The 25,455-nt window shown below is 43.0% G+C and overlaps 1 protein-coding gene across 2 annotated transcripts in view; it reads right to left on the reverse strand.

Moving 5' to 3' along the window:
- LOC133571122 (cholecystokinin receptor-like) overlaps positions 1-25,455 on the reverse strand; it is a 44,146-nt gene that overhangs the window by 18,008 nt on the left and 683 nt on the right. Inside the window, exon 2 of one of the 2 annotated variants that reach the window (XM_061924206.1) lies at positions 5,521-5,769. The exons of the other annotated variant lie outside the window; for it this stretch is intronic. Within the exon in view, the coding sequence (XP_061780190.1) occupies positions 5,521-5,769 (249 nt within the window). The remainder of the gene's footprint in view (positions 1-5,520; positions 5,770-25,455) is intronic. 2 annotated transcript variants of the gene reach the window in all.

Here is a 25,455-nt window from a genome sequence, read left to right on the forward strand (position 1 = left end):
CTGTGGGACATCGCTTTCTCTCCCACACAAGCTGAGGAGATGGCCAAACAGAGCAGGCTTCTGACTTCAGCTTTGATCCAGTGATTGACAGCCGGTTAGGCTGACAAGGGCTCTGCCTCGCTCCTGCGGTGTTGGTTCAACGTGCAGGTCAGCTAGATGTTTGACATGAAATGTTGGTCTTGGTTCAACGTGCAGGTCAGCGAGATGTTTGACATGAAATGTTGGTCTTGGTTCAACGTGCAGGTCAGCGAGATGTTTGACATGAAATGTTGGTCTTGGTTCAACGTGCAGGTCAGCGAGATGTTTGACATGAAATGTTGGTCTTGGTTCAACGTGCAGGTCAGCTAGATGTTTGACATGAAATGTTGGTCTTGGTTCAACGTGCAGGTCAGCTAGATGTTTGACATGAAATGTTGGTCTTGGTTCAACGTGCAGGTCAGCTAGATGTTTGACATGAAATGTTGGTCTTGGTTCAACGTGCAGGTAGGCTGGATGTTTGACATGAAATGTTGGTCTTGGTTCAACGTGCAGGTCACCTAGATGTTTGACATGAAATGGTGCTGCATCGGAGACGGAACAGAGAACAGAGTAGTGTTTTATCCTGCCATTAAAATATTCAGATTCGTTAGAGATGATTTCTCTTGACGATGATTTCAGAGGCATGATTGTTTGATGTTCCAAGATCTTTTTAATGTTATCATACATACCTTTGATATTACCAGTTTGTTGAGCAAGCAGCTGTTGGCACAGTGTGTTCTGCTTCATTTCCTGAAGATATATGTCAAGTCCTGTTGGTTGGAATTTTTTGGAGTTTTTCTTCTGGTATGTGAGCCAGTTAGAGATGCAATGGCTTTGAACCAGTTATTGGACCACATTGGTTTGCTGCAAAATATACTCATACTGTACTATGGATGTTGTACCATCCCAGCACTGTTGGGGTAGGTGCGGGAAGACAAAGGCAGTTGCTTTGATAGGATCAGCTGTTCTGCTCAACACCAAAGGTTCCTTTTTGTCTGATTCTTTAGATATTTTTGTCTGCATTTTTGACAGCATGTCACAATCTGCTCTTGAATGGGAACTATTCTCCCATGAGCTCCCCCTCACAAGCACGATCACACAAATATACACATAGAGCTGTCCAGCTCATCCTGTTGCCTCACACCTTCTCAAACATTTGTACTAAAAATAACACACACAACACAACACACATCCGTGTGGTTATAATAATAAGTGAAACAAAGTTTTATATACAGAGTTACATCTAGCCAGGAACAAAAATGCTGTTGCCTGTGCATCCACACACTACATCACTATGGCAACACACGTACACACAACAAGCGTGCATTGCTACATCCCATCCAAAAATAAACCAGAAATACTGTATTAATCCCCGGGGGGAAATCAAGAATCCATCCATTTTCTACCGCTTATCCCTTTCGGGGACAGTTAGGTGCTGGAGCCTATCTCAGCTGCATTCGAGCAGAAGGCGGTGTACACCCTGGACAAGTCACCACCTCATCACAGGGCCAACACAGATAGACAACATTCACACACTAGGGACCATTTAGTGTTGCCAATCAACCTATCCCCAGGTGCATGTCTTTGGAGGTGGGAGGAGCTTATACCCAGGTGCAAGGAAGCCAGAGTACCCGGAGGGAACCCACACAGTCACGGGGAGAACATGCAAACTCCACCCAGAGAGATCCCGAGCCCGGGATTGGACAGCCTTTTCAAATTTAAAGTGTTATGTTTTTTATGGATTTCAAAGACATTTACAAGTGTTAGGAAACCTCCATGTTCCAGTATTTTTACACATTCCAAAAAAAGGAAAAGTCCTCATTAATAATGAAACTGCCTTTAATCACGACTTAAGCACTTTCCCCCCACTTAACTCGGCGTTAAATGCCTTTAACTTTAAGCGTGCAACAAACTCTGAGGCGTAAATGGGAGAGGAGAGCTGCGGGTTTGGAGATGTGTTTGAGGTCAGTTGGTGGTGCAATGATCAAGACATGAGGTCTGCACCAAGCCTTGCATTGAACTTACACAGCAGGTAAATGTGCTCTTGTTTGGGGATTTGCTTTGCCAGGATTAGCAACAAGATCACATTTTTGCTTATTCTTTTCTTTATATTTAACTCATTTGCAAATTTTGACCCATACTGGGTTGGACTATGTTTAATAATGAAACTGTTCTATTTTGAACTTGTGTTTTGTTGTTTTTTAAATGTTGTTTATGTTCTGCTTGTCATATTGGGTTTTTTACTAGTTCTGTTGAACTTTTTTTTCAGATTGGTCTATGGCAGGCAAGGGGACATAGCCAGGGGACATAGCCAGGGGACACACCTGTGTGGCTTTTGGCAATTAGGCCTTTGAATCTTGCTGCTGTGATTGCTGGTTGTAGTTTGTTTCTCTGTGCTGGTATCTTTGTTTCTCCAGGAAACTTGCTTTGTGCATTCTGTTTGTCACCAGTTCTCCCTGCTCCTGGCCGCCACATTTTCTCTTTTTACTTTTGCACCATCTCTTCAAGCATTTTGCTTCGCTTTTTCTTCGTTCATTACCTTTTTGACTGGACTAGCCTTGTGCTCGTTTTTCTTGTACTTTTGCAATTCCTGGACTTGTAAATAAATATTTATTTTGTTAACCATTCAAAACTCTGCCTCACATATTGGGTTCCAGCCAAACACTTCAAAACAGAACGAACCACCAAACATTGAACCCGCAGGGGCAGCCAAGATGCAGGTGGCCTTGAGGTAGGGCTGGGAGATTGTATGATCGTGATTGTTGATCGCAATTCATTTGAATTTGATCACAGTGATCATCTGTTAGCATATTTCCTCAATAAAACATGGTGGAAATGTCTGTTAGAAGCTACCTCGGTAGTAAACAGTGGTAGGGAAGCAACCATGCTTTGTAGAATCCTGCACAGAACAATCCGCCTTTATTTACCGTGATCCTGTGTGTGTCTGTGAATGTGTGTGTGAGGATGTCTCTATGTGTGAGTTCTTCTAGACCACAGGAAAGGGCACAACATTCTGCTGCAGCGTTTTACAATTGGTTTAATGATCACGATTTTCAAAGTTTTTTGGCTTTTCAGCACTTCCAGGTGGCATCGCTCTCTCACTCTCCAGCTCACCTGTCTGCTGCTTCATGGCCAGCCCCTGTACACACCCCGCCCGCAGGGAACGCGTGAACCACGCCCCTCTCCACATGCCTCCACCGCCAGACTCAGGCCAGGCAGCCAAAACACCAAAAACCAGACAATCCACCAGGACCTTGGTTCAAACTCCTCCAGTGTCACTTCCAAACTACACCCACCCACCCCTTCTCCTCCTTTGAGCTCCCCACCCTCTCAGAGCCTGTCAGCTGGACCCCTTTCCGACAGTCCTAGTTAAATCCTGCCTCCCCTCTCTGGTCCCCCTCATTTCTGCCATCATCCACTCCTCTCTCACTACTGGAACTGTTCATACATCATTTAAAACTGCTGCAATAACCCCAATCATGAAAAAAGCTGGTGCAGATCCTACCAACTTAAATAATTTCCGTCCTATCTCAAATCTGCCTGGCCCGTCGGAGACAGGGAAGACGACGGCTCTGTGGGATGGCCCGCAAGAGACAAGGATGACGACGGCGTTGTGGGACGGCCCGCCAGAGACAAGGATGTTGACGTCGTGGGATGGCCCGCCGAAGACGAGGATGACGACGGCGCTGTGGGACGGCCTGCCAGAGACGAGAAAGACGGTGATGTCGTGGGACTACCCGCTGGAGATGAAGAAGATGCCGTCTCCGTGGGAGGAGCCAATGAAGACAAAGACGTGGTCGTGGGAGGAGCCAGAGGAGCAGGCGGATGGGCTGGAGGCGTGTCCAAAGCTTGAGCAGCAGGCGGCTGGGCTGGAGGCATGTCCGAAGCTTGAGCAGCAGGCGGCTGGGCTGGAGGCGTGTCCGGCAGAGGAGCAGCAGGCAGAGAAGGCGGTGGAATGGTAAATGGTAAATGGGTCGTACTTGTATAGCGCTTTTCTATCTTTTTAAGGAACTCAAAGCGCTTTGACACTATTTTCCACATTCACCCATTCACACACACATTCACACACTGATGGCGGGAGCTGCCATGCACGGCGCTAACCAGTCCCATCAGGAGCAAGGGTGAAGTGTCTTGCTCAAGGACACAACGGACGTGACTAGGATGGTAGAAGGTGGGGATTGAACCAGTAACCCTCAGATTGCTGGCACGGCCACTCTCCCAACTTCGCCACGCCGTCCAGCAGGCAGAGGAGGCTGCAGCACAGCAGGCTGAAGAGGCCGCAGAGGGCGCAGCAGAGCAGGCAGAGGAGGTCGCAGAGGCCGTAGCGGAGCAGGCAGAGGAGGCCGCAGCACAGCTTGCAGAGGAGGGTGCAGCACAGCAGGCAGAGGAGGATGCAGAGGGCGCAGCAGTGCAGGCAGAGGAGGCCGCAGCAGATCAGGTAGAGGAGGCAGGACAGGCGGCGGGGGCCGAGCAGTAGGTAGCAGCCTGGCTGGATGCAGCATCGCCTCCCCCGTTGCACAGCTACGAGCCCTAGACCCCCCCTCAAGAAGCGGATACCAGACGTTACTGGTGATTGCAGGAACAGACGCCAAGGGTAGGAGGGTGGATGTTCGAAGGTGGCTTACGTGTTCCTCCTTTAAAGATAGTCCACACTGTCCATGTCAAATCCCAATGGGGGATTGTCGCGGAGACAAGGAGGGAAAAGCCAGTGAAGTGGGCGGAGCTTGAGTCCTTGGGGGGCGAGGACTGACCAGGTGATCTCGTCTCAAAAAAAATCTTCTGGTAATCAGCAATAATTAAGTGAATGTCCTTAGAGGGAGGCTGACAGAATAGTTTAGAAAAAAAATCTTGCTGCCTGACGTCCTTGGAACGCGGCGGCAGTGTGACGTCTACTAAGCGCGACCGGACAGCTTCCTGGCCTGCGTTTGGCAGTGGAGGTATGTGGAGGGGGTGTGGCCTGCGGGCCTGCCGCAGAACGGGGTGTCGCCAGGACCGGCCTCGAAGACAGCGACAGGTGCGTAGATGGCCCAGGTGGGCCTTGTTATCTAATCAACTGTCGCCTTTATTAGCAGCAGCCGTGATGAGACGAGTATTTGGAGTTGGAGGTGCTGCTGGGCAGACGCAGAGAAGACTTGTTGCTGGGAAGCAAAAGGCTCGCACCTCGCGAGAACGAAATAAAACAGTGTTATACCCTGAATTCCTGGCAGTGTGTGGTGCTCTGAAGAACCCACTAGAGGGCAACCTCTACATTTGTTTATTTCAAAATAAAATGAAGCTACAAATAATGTTACATAGGACACTCATTAGTCAAACTTGCATCCCTCTAAAAACTGTTGCAATTTAAAGTGATTCAAACTGTTTCAACACGCGATTTATCAAAAGTAAGTTTCACACAATAAACAGAATTCTTCACGATTAATATGCTCGTTCCTTGATGATGTAAGAAATACAGGAAAAACACTCAGTTTAGTTCAAGCCAATTTGTAAACAAAGTGTTCTCACCCATAAAGTAGGTGACTATCTTGCACATGGCGGCCCCAAAGATGAAATCCTCCAGTATATTGGGGATGAGGGTGAAGGGCATACAGAAGATGGCCATCATCAGGTCACTCAGGGCAAGCGAGAGCAGGAAAGAGTTGGTGACCGTTCTCATACGCTTGTTGAGAATCAGGACAGTGATGATGAGGAGGTTTCCAAATACGCTGATGATGAAGATGAGCGTGTAGAGCAGAATACGCACTGATTCCATCTCTAGGGAGAGAACATGGTCAAATATGTGATCGACAGCATCTCATTTTGCTTGTATTTATAGAAAGTATATGACACAGTGAGGACAAAATGCAGTATTTATAGAAAGTATATGACACAGTGAGGACAAAATGCAGTATTTATAGAAAGTATATGACACAGTGAGGACAGAATGCAGTATTTATAGAAAGTATATGACACGATGAGGACAGAATGCAGTATTTATAGAAAGTATATTACACAGTGAGGACAAAATGCAGTATTTATAGAAAGTATATGACACAGTGAGGACAAAATGCAGTATTTATAGAAAGTATATGACACAGTGAGGACAGAATGCAGTATTTATAGAAAGTATATGACACAGTGAGGACAAAATGCAGTATTTATAGAAAGTATATGACACAGTGAGGACAGAATGCAGTATTTATAGAAAGTATATGACACAGTGAGGACAGAATGCAGTATTTATAGAAAGTATATGACACAGTGAGGACAGAATGCAGTATTTATAGAAAGTATATGACACAGTGAGGACAGACAAAGACAAATAATAAAATGGCAAAATGAAATTAGAAAATTAATCTCTACTGGGAAAAATGTATATTTATTCTTATAGTCTTTAGGTTAAGGCATATGTTAGACATCCATCACCTACTAAACACTCATAACAAACGTTCTGGGGAAAAGAGACAGAGGAAATGTTTTTGCTCAACAGGAAAATAAGAGTACAAAGTCGCACAATCAATAGATTGAAGTGTCTTTATGACAATATTTGCCAGTTTGAAAGGGAAAGATAAAGAAAACATGGCTAATCAGCACATTGCTTTTGAAAGTGTTTGTTTAACTTTCAAATCGATATTCAAATAAAACATTTAGTTGAGCTCAATATTAGGGATGTAACGACGTTGCAATTACTGCGCTTTTGCCATTTCAGAATGACCGTGCCAACGTCACGACGTTGAACAAGAACTTGGTAGTGTAGTTTGTTCTGCTGCTATTGAGTAGTAAAGGACATCTCCTGTGCAGACAACGACTGCAACGTTTACATCACAAGTGTGGACGCATTTTGGCTTTACAATGAACACAAAAAGGATGAAGGGGAAAACATGCTGGAGTCTCTCGTCAGTCTAATGAAGGAGCAGACTAGCAATTATTTCATTTTCAAACACAGACATGCAAAAAAAAAGTTTGCTGAAACTGCACTTTGTGACATCTAAAAGAGAAAAGGCGTAATATGCGAAGCCACTTGATGAATTATTCACTGGAAAATGTCCTTGATGTAAAACCAAGAAGCCAGACATGAATTTGTGAGCTACTTATATTGTTAAGTGAACTTGCAGAGAATCAGCATTTTCAAAACTAATACAAAAATGTCCAGGGCAGAAGAAACTGGTTATTAGGAAGTTCAAATACACTTAACAGAACATCCGTTTTTTCCCTGTTGTTACAGTGGATGTTTACATGAATAGTTTAAAGACACTCAACTGAATGTATTATGTATGTATTTTTTATATTTGCGTGTTACTTGAAGTACTAGACGCGTGTAAAAATACCCATTTGTTGTAGTAATAAATATGATTTCAACATTATTTTTGTGTTCCACTACAGTAAGTGTGTTTAACCTTAACATTCCTGTCACCTCATTTTGCACACAACAAAGTTTTTTTTTACCAAGTGTTCTGTATTTTGTACTACTGCAATAATACAGTGGCCTTAAAATGGAACTGCCTTTTTTTGTAGAATTTTGACTACAATTCACAATCCTTATGTGAGGCAAGAACACACTCTTTTTTTTAAATCACGCATTCTAACTGGTAAATAAACTTATCATGGAGCCAATGGGAGTCATGCTTCTGTTTCAACCAAAAATAACCATCCAAAAAGTGCCAACAAAACTTCATTTACATATTGTGACCTAAATATTACCGTATTTTCCGCACTATTAGCCGCACCTAAAAACCACAAATTTACTCAAAAGCTGACAGTGCGGCTTATAACCCGGTGCGCTTTATATATGGATTAATATTAAGATTCATTTTCATAAAGTTTCGATCTCGCAACTACGGTAAACAGCCGCCATCTTTTTTCCCCGTAGAAGAGGAAGTGCTTCTTCTTCTACGCAAGCAACCGCAAGGTAAGCACCCGCCCCCATAGAAGAGGAAGCGCTTCTTCTTCTACTGTAAGCAACCACCCGCCCGCGTAGAAGAAGAAGAAGAAGCGCGCGGATATTACGTTTCATTTCCTTTGTGTGTTTACATCTGTAAAGACCACAAAATGGCTCCTACTAAGCGACAGGTTTCCGGTTCATGAAAAGACGCAATCTCTCCATCCGCACACGGACTACTATTTCACAGCAACTGCCTAAAGACTTTCAAGAAAAGCTGGCTACTTTCCGTGCATATTGTAAAAACAAGATAGCTGAAAAAAAGATCCGGCCAGAGAACATTATCAACATGGACGAGGTTCCACTGACTTTTGATATTCCTGTGAACCGCACTGTGGATACAACGGGAGCACGTACGGTGAATATTCGCACCACAGAGAATGAGAAGTCATCCTTCACTGTGGTTCTAGCTTGCCATGCTAATGGCCATAAACTTCCACCCATGGTGATATTCAAAAGGAAGACCTTGCCAAAAGAGACCTTTCCAGCCGGCGTCATCATAAAAGCTAACTCGAAGGGATGGATGGATGAAGAAAAGATGAGCGAGTGGTTAAGGTAAGTTTACGCGAAGAGGCCGGGTGGCTTTTTTCACGCAGCTCCGTCCATGTTGATATACGACTCCATGCGCGCCCACATCACGCTGGTTTTTAATATATTATTAAAGTTTGACTGACCTATCTGACTGTTTTTTTGACATTCCTTTAGCGCAGTTAGATGCGGCTTATAACACGGGGCGGCTTATAGGTGGACAAAGTTTTGAAATATGCCGTTCATTGAAGGCGCGGCTTATAACCCAGGGCGGCTTATGGTGCGGAAAATACGGTAACCAAGTGTTAGCAATGTTGGTTTTATAAGTGCTAACATTAAGGACTTACATTTAGCAGCACATTGAGAGAGGCAACTTCTTATATTGACATCATCAGCTGGTGAGCTCCTTTCTTGCCTCGGAGCTCGCAAAAATTAATTGTAGATTTAAAATCATGTCTCTCACCTTGATAGTAAAAGGGTTAGGGTTAACGTTAGGGGTTAACCCTAACCCTAAACCTAACCCAAAAATGGTGAAAAAGACTAAAAGGATTGTGAGCCATTCTTCATCCAAACGAGAACAATCCAATCCAATCCACTTTATTTATACAGCACATTTAAACAACAAAAATGTTTCCAAAGTGCTGCAAAACAATATTAAAAACAATATTCAAACATTATCCTTAGCTCCACCAATGACTCAATAAAAACAAAAAATAAATAAATATAAAACCAATATAAAAATAAATATGATTAAAAACTATTTTAAAGGGTAAAACCAATTAAAACAGTAAATAGAAATAAATTAAAAAAAAAACACAGTAAATACTAACCCTCGGCATCCCACATTGTCCAATAAATGATATTAATTGATGTTTATTGTCTCTCGTGATGTCTACAGTAAGTAGTAATTAGTTGAAGAAACAAGCGGGCGTTGTGATGCGTCTGTGAAATAAATGCTTAAAATTATGAAAATACTTCCATATGACTTGTTATTATGAATGTGCCTCTTACATGACATGGTGTATGTAAAACCTTGTTGAACAGGAGGTTACCGTAGTTCCACAAAGGTTGATTCTTTAAGCATCATGGAGTGCGGGAAAGCATGGACACAGAAGCACAGCATCATTCAGTTTGAGAGTGAAAGCATGTGACAGGACCAGGTCGAGAAAGGCTGAGCGCTGCACTGACTGAGCACCCTCATTCAAGATGGTGGTCAGGCAGATGTCCCAAAGTCTGGACTTAGCACCCTGATTCAAGCTGTTGGTCAGGCAGATGTCCCAAAGTCTGGACTGAGCACCCTGATTCAAGATGGTGGTCAGGCAGATGTCCCAAAGTCTGGACTGAGCACCCTGATTCAAGATGGTGGTCAGGCAGATGTCCCAAAGTCTGGACTGAGTACCCTGATTCAAGATGGTGGTCAGGCAGATGTTCCAAAGTCTGGACTTAGCACCCTCATTCAAGATGGTGGTCAGGCAGATGTCCTAAAGTCTGGACTTAGCACCCTGATTTAAGATGGTGGTCAGGCAGATGTCCCAATGTCTGGACTCAGCACCCTGATTCAAGATGGTGGTCAGGCAGATGTCCCAAAGTCTCGACTTAGCACCCTGATTCAAGATGGTGGTCAGGCAGATGTCCCAAAGTCTGGACTTAGCACCCTGATTCAAGATGGTGGTCAGGCAGATGTCCCAATGTCTGGACTCAGCACCCTGATTCAAGATGGTGGTCAGGCAGATGTCCCAAAGTCTGGACTGAGCACCCTGAGTCAAGATGGTGGTCAGGCAGATGTCCCAAAGTCTGGACTGAGCACCCTGATTCAAGATGGTGGTCAGGCAGATGTCCCAAAGTCTGGACTGAGCACCCTGATTCAAGATGGTGGTCAGGCAGATGTCCCAAAGTCTGGACTGAGCACCCTGATTCAAGATGGTGGTCAGGCAGATGTCCTAAAGTCTGGACTGAGCACCCTGATTCAAGATGGTGGTCAGGCAGATGTCCCAAAGTCTGGACTGAGCACCCTGATTCAAGATGGTGGTCAGGCAGATGTTCCAAAGTCTGGACTTAGCACCCTCATTCAAGATGGTGGTCAGGCAGATGTCCTAAAGTCTGGACTTAGCACCCTGATTTAAGATGGTGGTCAGGCAGATGTCCCAATGTCTGGACTCAGCACCCTGATTCAAGATGGTGGTCAGGCAGATGTCCCAAAGTCTGGACTTAGCACCCTGATTCAAGATGGTGGTCAGGCAGATGTCCCAAAGTCTGGACTTAGCACCCTGATTCAAGATGGTGGTCAGGCAGATGTCCCAATGTCTGGACTCAGCACCCTGATTCAAGATGGTGGTCAGGCAGATGTCCCAAAGTCTGGACTGAGCACCCTGAGTCAAGATGGTGGTCAGGCAGATGTCCCAAAGTCTGGACTGAGCACCCTGATTCAAGATGGTGGTCAGGCAGATGTCCCAAAGTCTGGACTGAGCACCCTGATTCAAGATGGTGGTCAGGCAGATGTCCCAAAGTCTGGACTGAGCACCCTGATTCAAGATGGCGGTCAGGCAGATGTCCCAAAGTCTGGACTGAGCACCCTGATTCAAGATGGCGGTCAGGCAGATGTCCCAAAGTCTGGACTGAGCACCCTGATTCAAGATGGCGGTCAGGCAGATGTCCCAAAGTCACCCTAATTCAAGGCTTTTTGTGTCGTTCTCACCAGTTCCAAGTCAAAGTGTCACAATTTGTCAGATTACCTACTCAGATGTCTCATGTCCAGGTGAGATGCATGATTTATGATCTAAAATAAACTTACAGGCAGCAGGGAAGCAAGGAAACAGCAGACCACTCCATGGTGTAAACATAAGGAGACACGGAAGTGGCTCTGAATAGTGTGTCTTTGTTAGCGCTTATAATAACAATATCACTCATACTTGGTTTAATTGTCAAGTCATGAAATGTAAATTCAGTATTGTTGGCGCTTTTTGAATGCTTATTTATCGGATTGCATGGGCGGAAGAGTGGAGCTCTCATTGGCTGCGCTGTATGCACACTTTTATTGATGTTTATTTAGTATTTATCCATCCATCCATTTTCTACCGCTTGTCCCTTTTGGTGTCACGGGGGGTGCTGGAGCCTATCTCAGCTGCATTCGGGCGGAAGGAGGGGTACACCCTGGACAAGTCACCACCTCATGACATGGCCAACACAGATTTTGATTGATCGATTGATTGGGACTTTTATTAGTAGATTGCACAGTACAGTACATATTCCCTACAATTGACCACTAAATGGTAACACCCCAATAAGTTTTTACACTTGTTTAAGTCGGGGTCCACGTTAATCAATTCATTGTAAACAGATAGACAACATTCACATTCACACACTAGGGACCATTTAATGTTGTTAATCAACCTATCCCCAGGTGCATGTCTTTGGAGGTGGGAGGGGCCTATCCCCAGGTGCATGTCTTTGGAGGTGGGAGGGGCCTATCCCCAGGTGCATGTCTTTGGAGGTGGGAGGGGCCTATCCCCAGGTGCATGTCTTTGGAGGTGGGAGGGGCCTATCCCCAGGTGCATGTCTTTGGAGGTGGGCGGGGCCTATCCCCAGGTGCATGTCTTTGGAGGTGGGAGGGGCCTATCCCCAGGTGCATGTCTTTGGAGGTGGGAGGGGCCTATCCCCAGGTGCATGTCTTTGGAGGTGGGACGGGCCTATCCCCAGGTGCATGTCTTTGGAGGTGGGAGGGGCCTATCCCCAGGTGCATGTCTTTGGAGGTGGGAGGGGTCTATCCCCAGGTGCATGTCTTTGGAGGTGGGAGGGGCCTATCCCCAGGTGCATGTCTTTGGAGGTGGGAGGGGCCTATCCCCAGGTGCATGTCTTTGGAGGTGGGAGTCACGGGGAGAACATGCAAACTCCACACAGAAAGACCTCAAACCCGGGGATCGAACACAGTACCTTCGTATTGTGAGGCACATGCACTAACCCCTGTTCGACTGTGCTGCTTTATTTAGTATTTAGAATGAAATAAACAATTCCATATGTCGTCATGTCTTTCATAATTATTGTGAACGATAGGCAAAATTCCCCCCAAAAGTTCAGTTCCCCTTTAAGGTGGACTGTTCATGGATTAACGATATCTACATGAACTCTACTTTTTGATGTAATTAGGAGGAAGCTAACAAGTTGCAGCTGCTCAGAGTTGATGTCAAGACACATGCTCAACCCTGAGCAGAGATATCCAAAGTGTGACACAGGTGGTCCAGCGCCACATTTTTATTGGCCCCTTGGTACATTGTCAAAATAAAATAAAACCAAATAAAACCCAAGCAAAAGTAGTAAATGGGGCAAAAGGCATAAATATAAAAATCTGAAATGTTACACTGTAAATAGCTAACAACTAACAATAGAACAAAGTTGTATAACTTTTGAAACCATAAGACCAGGGATCTTGGTGTCAAAAATATTGGTGAACACTCACCCAGGGGTGTACAAAGTGTGGCTGAGGGCCAATTCTTCCCCAGAGGTAGTGTTCCATATATGGACCTTTCTAAAGTTTAGTCTATTGGCTATGACTTCAAAGTGACATTTAATGGCAATTGTATTTTTTTAGTCATTTCTGCAGGTCTGGATGACCTTTTGGACTTGTGTGCTAACTTGTTTTCTTTCTGCTACTTTCAATCGGTGCTCTCGTCTTTGACGATATGAGTATTCTGATGATTGTATAAGACTCATGTAGACATTACTGTGTTTGTGTAATGTTTAGTGGTGTTTTACGAGCATTATTGGTACTGTGTTGTTAAGAAGCTACCGGCTAACATCTCACTGTTAAGGATCGCATCGCTGCTGCTAATGTGGCTAGTTCACACATGCTACATATTTACAGCTTGATTGTGCATGATCTTTATATTATTTCTCTAGTACATATATATTTTAAACATATCTATTGTTACAGCTCAGACTCCTGCCAACGCCGCTCATTTGTCTGTGCGCACCTCGGGACACGCCCACGGGTGCACACATCCAGGGACGCGCCCTGCAGCAGCCACCAGCTGCAATCACTCACCGGCAATCTGCACACCTGGGACTGATGAGGGCGAGCTGGATAAAAGACCAGTGGACCCAAGGATCAGCGTGGGAACTTAGTTTTCTCATGGATACCGTAAGGCTTTTGCTCTCTCTCTCTGCGTGTTTCCCTCGTGTCTGACATCCTTGTTTGTTCTCCCGTGCCTCTGCAGTGTTTACCTTCCGTTGCCCTGGATTTTGACTGCCTCCCTCGTTTCCCGACTCCTCGCTCGGCCCCGGACTCTGACGTCTCTCTCTGCCCCACGGACCCCTCGCAGATCTTGGACTCCTTTTGCCTTGCCCTCTTGGTTTTTGTCACACCCCATTCTAGTTTATTAGTATTGTTAATTATTAATATTATATATATATATATATATATATATATGTATATATATGTTAACTATATATATAATAAATAATTGTACATACTGCCCCCTGGTGTCTGAGCCGTCACCTCTCCTTTAGTAACATAACATCTATAGGCATAAGATACATATCACTGTTTAATTAGATAAGAGAAATATTGATACTTGTGTATTACAGATACTAATCCAAATGAAAGTATCGCTGTGTATATTCCAATATGCATCATCAACGTTGACGAGTCCAACTGATGACCATGAGTTTTCTGACCAATGTGGTCAATATCCTCATAAACCAGTCTCATAGTTGAATACTCAACACAGCTTGTACTTAGTACAATAACCATATGTGCCTTCTTGTTATCTCTGCAGTAGGTTTGTGTTAAAGTTGTGGCAAATGAGTTCCTTGACATCAGTGCTGCTGCTGAGACAACTTATCCAACTCAATTAGTTCTTCCCGAGTGACATCTCTTGGGAGAAATACATTGAACCAACATTATGTGGACCTTTTCAGAGCTTACAAGCTCAGCTGCATTTAATGACTTAAAAAGTCAATATTTATTGATATAATTGAGTTAATCGTTTCTATTTTGAGTGTATACCACCACCAAACGGCTGCTAACTGGGAAATGGGATAATAAACAAAGTGCAGTGCATGAGCTCTATCTATCTCTATCTTTTTAATGGTAAGCAGACAAGCAGAAGCTAAAATTACTACAAATCCTTTAAACACATCGACTGAAAGCGTTCAGGGCCGCAATGCTCATGTAAATGTTCTTAATTTGTGTAAACATCATGACCACACAACATATTATTTACACAATACACGGACCGCGGAAGAATACATCAGATGTTGGTGTAAATCTGGAGGAAGACTTGAATCAGTATGTTAAGTTAAAGTTAAAGTAGCAATGATTGGCACACACACACTAGGTGTGGTAAAATGATTCTCTGCATTTGACCCATCACCCTTGATCACCCCCTGGGAGGTGAGGGATGTGTACCCTTAACATGGCAATAATATGTTCCTTTCTCTTTTACGGTGTTGGAATCTGTATTCTCTTACACTGGAAGGAGTGTGTTTTTTATACTGTGCCTCTGTTCGAGTCCCGGTAAAGTTTCCTTTATTCCTCCCCGAGCCCAGAAGGGAAGTTGGAGGCCATTGGAACAGATTATGCTTCGATGGAGATGAGAAGAATTCCGAGTTGTGGGAGACAAAGTTTCTGGGGCACATGCGCCTGCTAGGCCTCAAATCTACAATGCTAAGTGAGCAACTTATGGATGGAGACGAAGATTACGATGCAGAGAAAAACGAGGAAGCCGACGGCGAGTTAATTCAAGTTTTGAACGACTAACAATCGCTAATTCTGAGAGAAGCAGTGGACAACGGAAGGAAAGCATTAAAGATACTGCGACAACACTGTGCAGGTCAAGGGAAGCCTCGTGTGGTTAGCCTCTATGGTGAGTTAGCGTTGCTACAGAGAGGAGCTAACGAAAGCGCTACGGCCTATATTCTCCACGCAGAAGCTGCAATTTCCGCATTTAGAAATGCAGATGAAACTTTGAGTGATGGACTATTGATTGCAACGATCCTAAAAGTCTCGCCTGACACTTTTAAGCTGTTTATTGTGTACATGACAGAGCGTTGAGACGATGTCACTTGGCGATTTCAAGATGAAGCTCAGCAGCTACGAAAGTACGGAGAAGTACGGTACCAGCTCAAATAATGATAATGTGATGAAGGTATGCGGCAGAGCTAAGAGGAGAGAAAATACAAGTATCTCAAGATATTACATGCTATAACTGTGGACAGACAGGTCACAAGGCATGTGACTGTATAAGTAAAACAGACAATGGTGCAGTTTTGCAAAAATCCGACTCATAAAGATGTCAATTGTAGAAAAGAGACAACGTGAAACTGACACCCATACCTTTGCATTCAGATTAATCGCTGGTGGTTGACACAGGCGCAACATCACAAATAATAACCGACATTGCCAAGTTTAAAGAATTTGATGAAACGTTCAAGCCGGAACATTATTTTCTGGAATTGCCTGATGGAAAGAGGACAAGCGGTGTCGCACTCCAGAGAAATGCTGCAAAGGTCTACCTGCCGGACATCGAGGGTCACAGCAAGTTCGCAGCAAAAGAGTTTCAATCTCTACTCAGGAAAAATGCCATAAAACACGAGACATCAGTGCCATATCCACCCCATCAAAATGGGACTGCTGAGAGAAATTGGCAAACTCTATTTGAGATGGAAAGATGTATGTTACTGGAGAAGAATTGATCAAAACGACTTTGAACTTATGCCATAGTGACAGCTGCACCTATTCGTAACCGATGTTACAATAGACATGAAGGACAGACCCCATTCTTCTTACGGACCGGAAAGAGACCTAATCTTTCGGAAAGAAAACTTTTGGATCAGTATGCTACGCATACAAACAGGATAAGAAAAAGTTAGATCTCGGATGTGAGGAAGGGATTTTTGTTGGAAACAATAAAAATAGCCCACTACCCAGACACGGGTAAAGTTCTTAAAGTTTATTGTAAAAAGTACAGTTGAACAAGAAACTCAGACAGACCCACAGATGATAGATGATTACTGTGAGGAAAGGTTTCAGGACACCCATACCTAAAGTGCAAGAGACTGATAAAAATTCAAAGGGGACACAGGAAATGAATGCTGGGTAACTACAAAGAGACAACCAACTATGGACAGAGCAAGAAGGAACTAGTCAAAGCTCACATTATCCTAAGAGGGAAAGGAAGAAACCTCAACACTTGGGAGACTGTGAATGTGATGTAGAAGGTGAGGACCAAATCTCAAAAAATGTTACAGGATGGTGTGTAACATAGCACAAACGTATAGTGGAGTCATGCAGTCGACAAAATCAAAATTGTGGAATAAGGCTCTGAACGATGAAATGGATTCTCATCAGGAGAAACACACATTCCTGTTAACCACAGTGCCAGAATTATAAAAAGTTGTAACTTCAAACACTCGTTTCAAGTGGAAGGGCTCTTACAAATGATAAATGGGTTATACTTGTATAGCGCTTTTCTACCTTCAAGGTACTCAAAGCGCTTTGACACTACTTCCACATTTACCCATTCACACACACATTCACACACTGATGGAGGGAGCTGCCATGCAAGGCGCTAACCAGCATCCATCAGGAGCAAGGGTGAAGTGTCTTGCTCAGGACACAACGGACATGACGAGGTTGGTACTAGGTGGGGATTGAACCAGGGACCCTCGGGTCGCGCACGGCCATTCTTCCACTGCGCCACGTTGTCACAAGAGTTAAAATTGGTTTAAAAAAGTGTTGCAAGCCCTCCACCACCTTTGCTTGTGGCTCGAGAGAAGGAGCTCGCCGAAGAAAGTAGCTCTGAAGCACTCACTGTCTCGTGGTTCATGTCTAGAACATACCATTCAACTCTCAGGATGCAAAAAGATTATTCAGCACAAAACTCTTTTTTTTTGCCAGGGATCTCACATTGAGCAATGCCAAGTGGAGAATAAGATCACTCTTTCACACTTTCACCAGGATGCATCCGCTGGGATCGTGTCGCCCGTGATTTAAACAAACCACCACCTCCTGATGGAATACAGCCCCTCATCTTTTCCTGAAAGCTGATCTGTCCAGTTTTGGAGTTGATGTCAGCAGGCCAGGGAAGCTAGGGTCCATATTCTTCTCTTGATCATCTTCGGTGGCATAAGGGACGGTGTGAGCCAAGACATCCAGGGGGTTTAGCTCGCTCGTCTGCGGGAACAAACTGCCGCCATTGCTTGCCGTGCTAGCGAGGTCCTTTGTCCCTGAATTGCTCACACACTCCGGCTGATTCAATGGGGGTCTGGCGGCAGATTTCTTTGACTTTATGGTTGTAAATGCATCTGCTTTGAGTGTCGCAGGATATCCACACATTCTTGCCATCTCTGTCGTAGCATAGCTTTCGTGGGTAAAGTGTGCGGAACAAACGTCCAATTTCTTGCCACTTTGGCATCTTTGGGCCACTGGTGCAACTTGGTGTTGTTACACCCTCCGACAACACATCGACGAGGCATGATGTCTCCAAGGTACGGAAAACAGTCGAAAAAACGGAACATAACAGAACTGATTTGACTCGGTATTTGTAATGTGTTTGAGAAAATGGCGGATTGCTTCCCGATGATCGCTCTGAGAGCGAATAATAGAAAGGCGTTTAATTCCCCAAAATTCACCCATTTAGAGTTCGGAAATCGGTTAAAAAAATATATGGTCTTTTTTCTGCAACATCAAGGTATATATTGACACTTACATAGGTCTGGTGATAATGTTTCCCTTTAAATAACTTTTTTAAATAGTGTAACCGAGGGTTTATAAATGTCGTCTATACTGTATGAAGCTACAAAATAACAAACACGGAGGCTCCAGTTAGGACCACTTTATTTACCTTCTTTCAAAAACCTCCGCTCCACTCCAACGTGTCTTCACTTCCGCTCTTAGCGCCTTCAAAATAAGAGCGCAAGGCATATACTGTATAACAGCGTATAACAGGAATTTAACATCACAAAGAGGAAAGCCCATAAAAATAGGTTACAGTAGATTCAATCTTGCATGTGGAAAGTTTAAGTGCGGGCTTTAGTTGATATAACACTCCCGTCAGAGGTTGCATTCTACGGCGGGGGAGCATTAACCGGCACAAGGAGGCGGGATTACTGCGAGCCTCACACAGTGCGTCTTCGCAGCAGTTTTTTGCTCAGCACAAGAAATACGTTACACACATACAGTTGTTGACAAATTACACTGTACATTATATACCTCAGCTAACTAAACTATGGAAATGTATAATATAATTCATATAGCAATACAGTCTCACTGCACAGCAGGCCAGCAGTTAGCCCAGTCATTGCGCAATCCATGGTGAGGCACAACTGGCTGCTGACTCACCGCAAGTCTCTTCTCACTATTTGAACGGCAAATGTGAAAATTCAGCGATTTTGAATAAAAGTAATCTTTATAGAATAATCACTGGATACATATAACAATTTAAAATTTTTTTTTTCTTTTTACATTTTTTTTCTTTCTATGATGGCAGGTGAGGCGGGGCCTCCAGTGACGATATATATATACATATATATATATATATATATATACATATATACATATATACATATATATATATATATATATATATATATGAAGATGAGGTAGCTCACCTTGACTTGGTAATTTGAAAAGTAGCTGGCCTGCTGAAAAAGTGTAGGCACCCCTGCTCTATAATTCCCAAGCTTAAAAAGAAATTAGATGCAGTGCACTCCCAAATTACTTTCACTCAAAAAAACTTTAATTTCCTGAATTTTTGTAAAAGCTCACTTTGAGCTATTTTGCCAAGCATTGCAACGTCTTAATGAAATTAAACAATGGATGTCCGCTAACTTCTTGCAACTCAACGCCAAGAAAACGGAAATGCTGATTATCGGTCCTGCTAAACACCGACATTTATTTAATAATACCACCTTAACATTTGACAACCAAACAATTACACAAAGCGACTCAGTAAAGAATCTGGGTATTATCTTCCACCCAACTCTCTCCTTTGAGTCACACATTAAGAGTGTTACTAAAACAACTCTCTCCTTTGAGTCACACATTAAGAGTGTTACTAAAACAACTCTCTCCTTTGAGTCACACATTAAGAGTGTTACTAAAACGGCCTTCTTTCATCTCCGTAATATCGCTAAAATTCGTTCTATTTTATCCACTAGCGACGCTGAGATCATTATTCATGCGTTCGTTACGTCTCGTCTCGACTACTGTAACGTATTATTTTGGGGTCTCCCTATGTCTAGCATTAAAAGACTACAATTGGTACAAAATGCGGCTGCTAGACTTTTGACAAGAACAAGAAAGTTTGATCATATTACGCCTATACTGTATATACCTTTATATACATATATATATATATATATATATATATAACTATACTGGCTCACCTGCACTGGCTTCCTGTGCACCTAAGATGTGACTTTAAGGTTTTACTACTTACGTATAAAATACTACACGGTCTAGCTCCGTCCTATCTTGTCGATTGCATTGTACCATATGTCCCGGCAAGAAATCTGCGTTCAAAGAACTCCGGCTTATTAGTGATTCCCAGAGCCTAAAAAAAGTCTGCGGGCTATAGAGCGTTTTCTATTGGGGCTCCAGTACTATGGAATGCCCTCCCGGTAACAATTAGAGATGCTACCTCAGTAGAAGCATTTAAGTCCCATCTTAAAACTCATTTGTATACTCTAGCCTTTAAATAGACCCCCTGTTAGACCAGTTGATCTGCCGTTTCTTTTCTTTTCTCCTCTGCTCCCCTTTTCCTTGTGGAGGGGGGGGGGGGGGGGGGGGCACAGGTCCGGTGGCCATGGATGAAGTGCTGGCTGTCCAGAGTCGGGACCCGGGGTGGACCGCTCGCCTGTGCATCGGCTGGGAACATCTCTACGCTGCTGACCCGTCTCCGCTCGGGATGGTGTCCTGCTGGCCCCACTATGGACTGGACTCTTACTATTATGTTGGATCCACTATGGACAGGACTCTCACAATATTATGTTAGATCCACTATGGACTGGACTCTCACAATATTATGTTAGACCCACTCGACATCCATTGCTTTCGGTCTCCCCTAGAGGGGGGGGGGGTTACCCACATATGCGGTCCTCTCCAAGGTTTCTCATAGTCATTCACATCGACGTCCCACTGGGGTGAGTTTTTCCTTGCCCTTATGTGGGCTTTGTACCGAGGATGTCGTTGTGGCTTGTGCAGCCCTTTGAGACACTTGTGATTTAGGGCTATATAAATAAACATTGATTGATGATTGATTGATTGATTGATTGAACGTCCTCTAATTCAAAGATGTTTTGAAAAAGGTTCAGGAACGACTTTCCTTGGAGAGAAAACTACTCAACAATTGCATTAGAAGCACAATAAAATGGAGCCTTACCTTTTCAAAGTGGTGTGGTTTATTCCAAGAAGTTGTTCAATTTAATACTCCAGGATTTTCCATTGCTAATTCAAACATGCCGCGCAATTAACTCTTCTTCTGTCCCTTCTCAGTCTTCTTCTACTATTGACACGGCGCCTGACCACCTCGTCGTGTGTTAGCACCCCTGCTGGACTGGAATGTAATTGCAACTTAAAAAAAAATTAAACTTGTTTTGACTTCAAGCTTATTTCCACTCTTCAACAAACAACAGAACAACAACAAAGAAGACACATACTTTTTATAGAATAGCATAGGAATTAGGGCTGGGCGATATGGCCCAAAAAATGATTGCAATTATTCTTTTCACATCGTCCAATGTCGATTTTTGCAACCATTTTGTTTGAATTAAAGGTGGATTGTCCCGTGCAGGATTATAGTGAGTTTACTACTGCAGTATCTTGTAACAGACATTTCTGCCATGTTTGATGGAGGTCATATATGCTTGCTGACAACCATCAGAGCACAGGTAAGCTATATGCTACATTTTAGTTTGGCTTCTTTTTGCTTTTCTTCCTCTCAAAGTTATTTAGTTTGTCATCACAAACATTCTAGAGTGAACAAAGTATCATTGGTGTAGTCAATGCTATACAACTTTTCTTTTTAAGTTAACATTTACTAAACAACACTTTCAAATGATTATTTATCGTCTTTGATTACATTAATGGTTTGACAAACACATAATGATGACCCAGATTGTGGAGTTTTTTTTAAAGTCAAATTCTGGTGCTTATATTTAATAAAAGTACATTAAAGTGCAGTTTGAATTTCAGATATTGTAAAAAATGATGTATATCAACTAGGGTTGTACAGTATATATCATCATCATATCTGGTACTATACCGCCTCTAAAAAGTACCGGTTCACAGCCACCCACCCCCCCTTTTTTTTAACAGCCATGACGGCGCGTCGTCGTCACGTTGTGACATTACTGGTTTTACGAGCAGAGGAGCATATTCAGCAGCGCACACACACAGAGTACTTTCAAGCAGACAGTGTGTAGACAGAAAAAGGGAGAATGGACACATTTTGGTGTAAAAAGTCAAGATAAAGGTGAAGTTATAACACTGAAACACCCTCAGGAAGAGCTGCTTTAAGACATGGTGGTTAACGTCCAGCCGCAGTGTTTTAGCTACTTCTGAATCACTAATCCTCGCCTCCATGGCGACAAATAAAGTAAAGGAATAGCTAAATTCAAGGTTTTCACTGTAAGCCGTAATCATCAAAATGATAACCAATAAAGGTTGCCATGTCTGACTTTGCATGTAATAAGTTAATATCACATCTTACTAAATGTTACATTCTTGTGTAAGGATTACATTCTCCAGAAGAATATTCATCCATTTTCTACTGCTTGTATTTATTTACAAAAAATATTTGTTTTCTTATAGCTACATTGTGCGTCTTGAGACCTCACTGTAAGGTCATGTTACCTCTAAACTAAACTAAATTGATGCTAATCCACCTTGTTTTTTCAAAGTAAGAATCAATAAGAGAACTGTTAAGGAACCAAATCGTTAAGAAGAATCAAAAGCGGAATTGGAACCGTGAAAATCTTATTAATTCCCATTCCTACTTCCCTATTCAACGGGTCACATGCGGCCCGCCAAAGCGTTTCATTTGGCCCAGTGAACATCAGCAAATGAAACAACTCCAACTAGGGTGGCTCATGTGTGCAGTACTCCCACCACCTCACAGGGGGCAACAGCGAGGCAAATATGTCACAGTGAAGCATCAGTGAGGTGAGTAGAAGAAGATTACTCATTCAACCATGAAAAAAAATCCAAATGAATTGCAAAAGTTCGACTTTTAACGAGGACTGGACAACAAAGTATGAATGTTGTACCTCAAGGGTGATTGTTTCCTTTGGAGCCACGGACACATTGAAGCAATCCCACATTGTGCGTTACGCCATTTCATTTGCTTTGTATTGACATTGCTGACTTTTTCATGTCTTTTTTATTTGTGCTCGTGTTATTTTTCGTCTGATAGCAACAATCAAACTTCATTTACTACATGTAGTGCTACATTTGACCAATAGAGGGCAACAATGCTTCTTTTTCTCCATGCTGTTAAGTAGCTGCACACGCGGGAAAGGAGTAGCGAGGGCAGAATCGTGTATTTATTGACAGTGCAGTGTTTACTTTGAAATAGAACCTGCGGAGGCACTTTCTGACCAAACATCCACATTTTCAGCCCTTGAAACATATTGACTTATTTCAGCTCCTGGATCTTTAATGAGTATCTTTGGAGTAAACAGTCTTTGTCTCCTTCGCCATGACGAGGACTGACTACATTAGTAGAAGTGCTTTCCAACAATAAAGATTTATTTCCCATTGGAGATGGTTTATTATAATTGGAATGAACATTCAACTTCAATGTAATTGACATTCATCTATTGGGTTATTTTCTCCAGATCATTGATGTTTCTGTTTCCATACGGCACGTGTTGCAGATCATTGATGTTTCTGTGTTTCTATACGGCAAATGTGATGCAGATCATTGATGTTTCTGTTTCCATACGGCACATGTGTTGCAGATCATTGATGTTTCTGTGTTTCTATACGGCACATGTGATGCAGATCATTGATGTTTCTGTTTCCATACGGCACATGTGTTGCAGATCATTGATGTTTCTGTGTTTCTATACGGCACATGTGATGCAGATCATTGATGTTTCTGTTTCCATACGGCACATGTGATGCAGATCATTGATGTTTCTGTGTTTCTATACGGCACATGTGATGCAGATCATTGATGTTTCTGTTTCCATACGGCACATGTGTTGCAGATCATTGATGTTTCTGTGTTTCTATACGGCACATGTGATGCAGATCATTGATGTTTCTGTTTCCATACGGCACATGTGTTGCAGATCATTGATGTTTCTGTGTTTCTATACGGCACATGTGATGCAGATCATTGATGTTTCTGTGTTTCTATACGGCACATGTGATGCAGATCATTGATGTTTCTGTGTTTCCATATGGCACATGTGATGCACATCATTGATGTTTCTGTTTCTATACGGCACATGTGATGCAGATCATTGATGTTTCTGTTTCCATACGGCAAATGTGATGCAGATCATTGATGTTTCTGTGTTTCCATATGGCACATGTGATGCAGATCATTGATGTTTCTGTTTCCATACGGCACATGTGATGCAGATCATTGATGTTTCTGTTTCCATACGGCACATGTGATGCAGATCATTGATGTTTCTGTGTTTCTATACGGCACATGTGATGCAGCTCATTGATGTTTCTGTTTCCATACGGCAAATGTGATGCAGATCATTGATGTTTCTGTGTTTCCATACGGCACATGTGATGCAGATCATTGATGTTTCTGTGTTTCTATATGGCACATGTGATGCAGATCATTGATGTTTCTGTGTTTCTATACGGCACATGTGATGCAGATCATTGATGTTTCTGTGTTTCTATACGGCACATGTGATGCAGATCATTGATGTTTCTGTGTTTCTATACGGCACATGTGATGCAGATCATTGATGTTTCTGTTTCTATACGGCACATGTGATGCAGATCATTGATGTTTCTGTTTCCATACGGCAAATGTGATGCAGATCATTGATGTTTCTGTGTTTCCATACGGCACATGTGATGCAGATCATTGATGTTTCTGTTTCCATGCGGCACATGTGATGCAGATCATTGATGTTTCTGTTTCCGTATGGCACATGTGATGCAGATCATTGATGTTTCTGTTTCCATGCGGCACATGTGATGCAGATCATTGATGTTTCTGTTTCTATACGGCACATGTGATGCAGATCATTGATGTTTCTGTGTTTCTATACGGCACATGTGATGCAGATCATTGATGTTTCTGTTTCTATACGGCACATGTGATGCAGATCATTGATGTTTCTGTGTTTCCATACGGCACATGTGATGCAGATCATTGATGTTTCTGTTTCTATACGGCACATGTGATGCAGATCATTGATGTTTCTGTGTTTCTATACGGCACATGTGATGCAGATCATTGATGTTTCTGTTTCCATACGGCACATGTGATGCAGATCATTGATGTTTCTGTGTTTCTATACGGCACATGTGATGCAGATCATTGATGTTTCTGTTTCTATACGGCACATGTGATGCAGATCATTGATGTTTCTGTTTCTATACGGCACATGTGATGCAGATCATTGATGTTTCTGTGTTTCCATACGGCACATGTGATGCAGATCATTGATGTTTCTGTTTCCATACGGCACATGTGATGCAGATCATTGATGTTTCTGTTTCTATACGGCACATGTGATGCAGATCATTGATGTTTCTGTGTTTCTATACGGCACATGTGATGCAGATCATTGATGTTTCTGTTTCCATACGGCACATGTGATGCAGATCATTGATGTTTCTGTGTTTCTATACGGCACATGTGATGCAGATCATTGATGTTTCTGTGTTTCTATACGGCACATGTGATGCAGATCATTGATGTTTCTGTTTCTATACGGCACATGTGATGCAGATCATTGATGTTTCTGTGTTTCTATACAGCACATGTGATGCAGATCATTGATGTTTCTGTTTCTAT

The sequence above is a fragment of the Nerophis lumbriciformis genome, linkage group LG28 (assembly GCF_033978685.3).
Source record: "Nerophis lumbriciformis linkage group LG28, RoL_Nlum_v2.1, whole genome shotgun sequence".
Lineage (NCBI taxonomy): Eukaryota > Metazoa > Chordata > Actinopteri > Syngnathiformes > Syngnathidae > Nerophis > Nerophis lumbriciformis.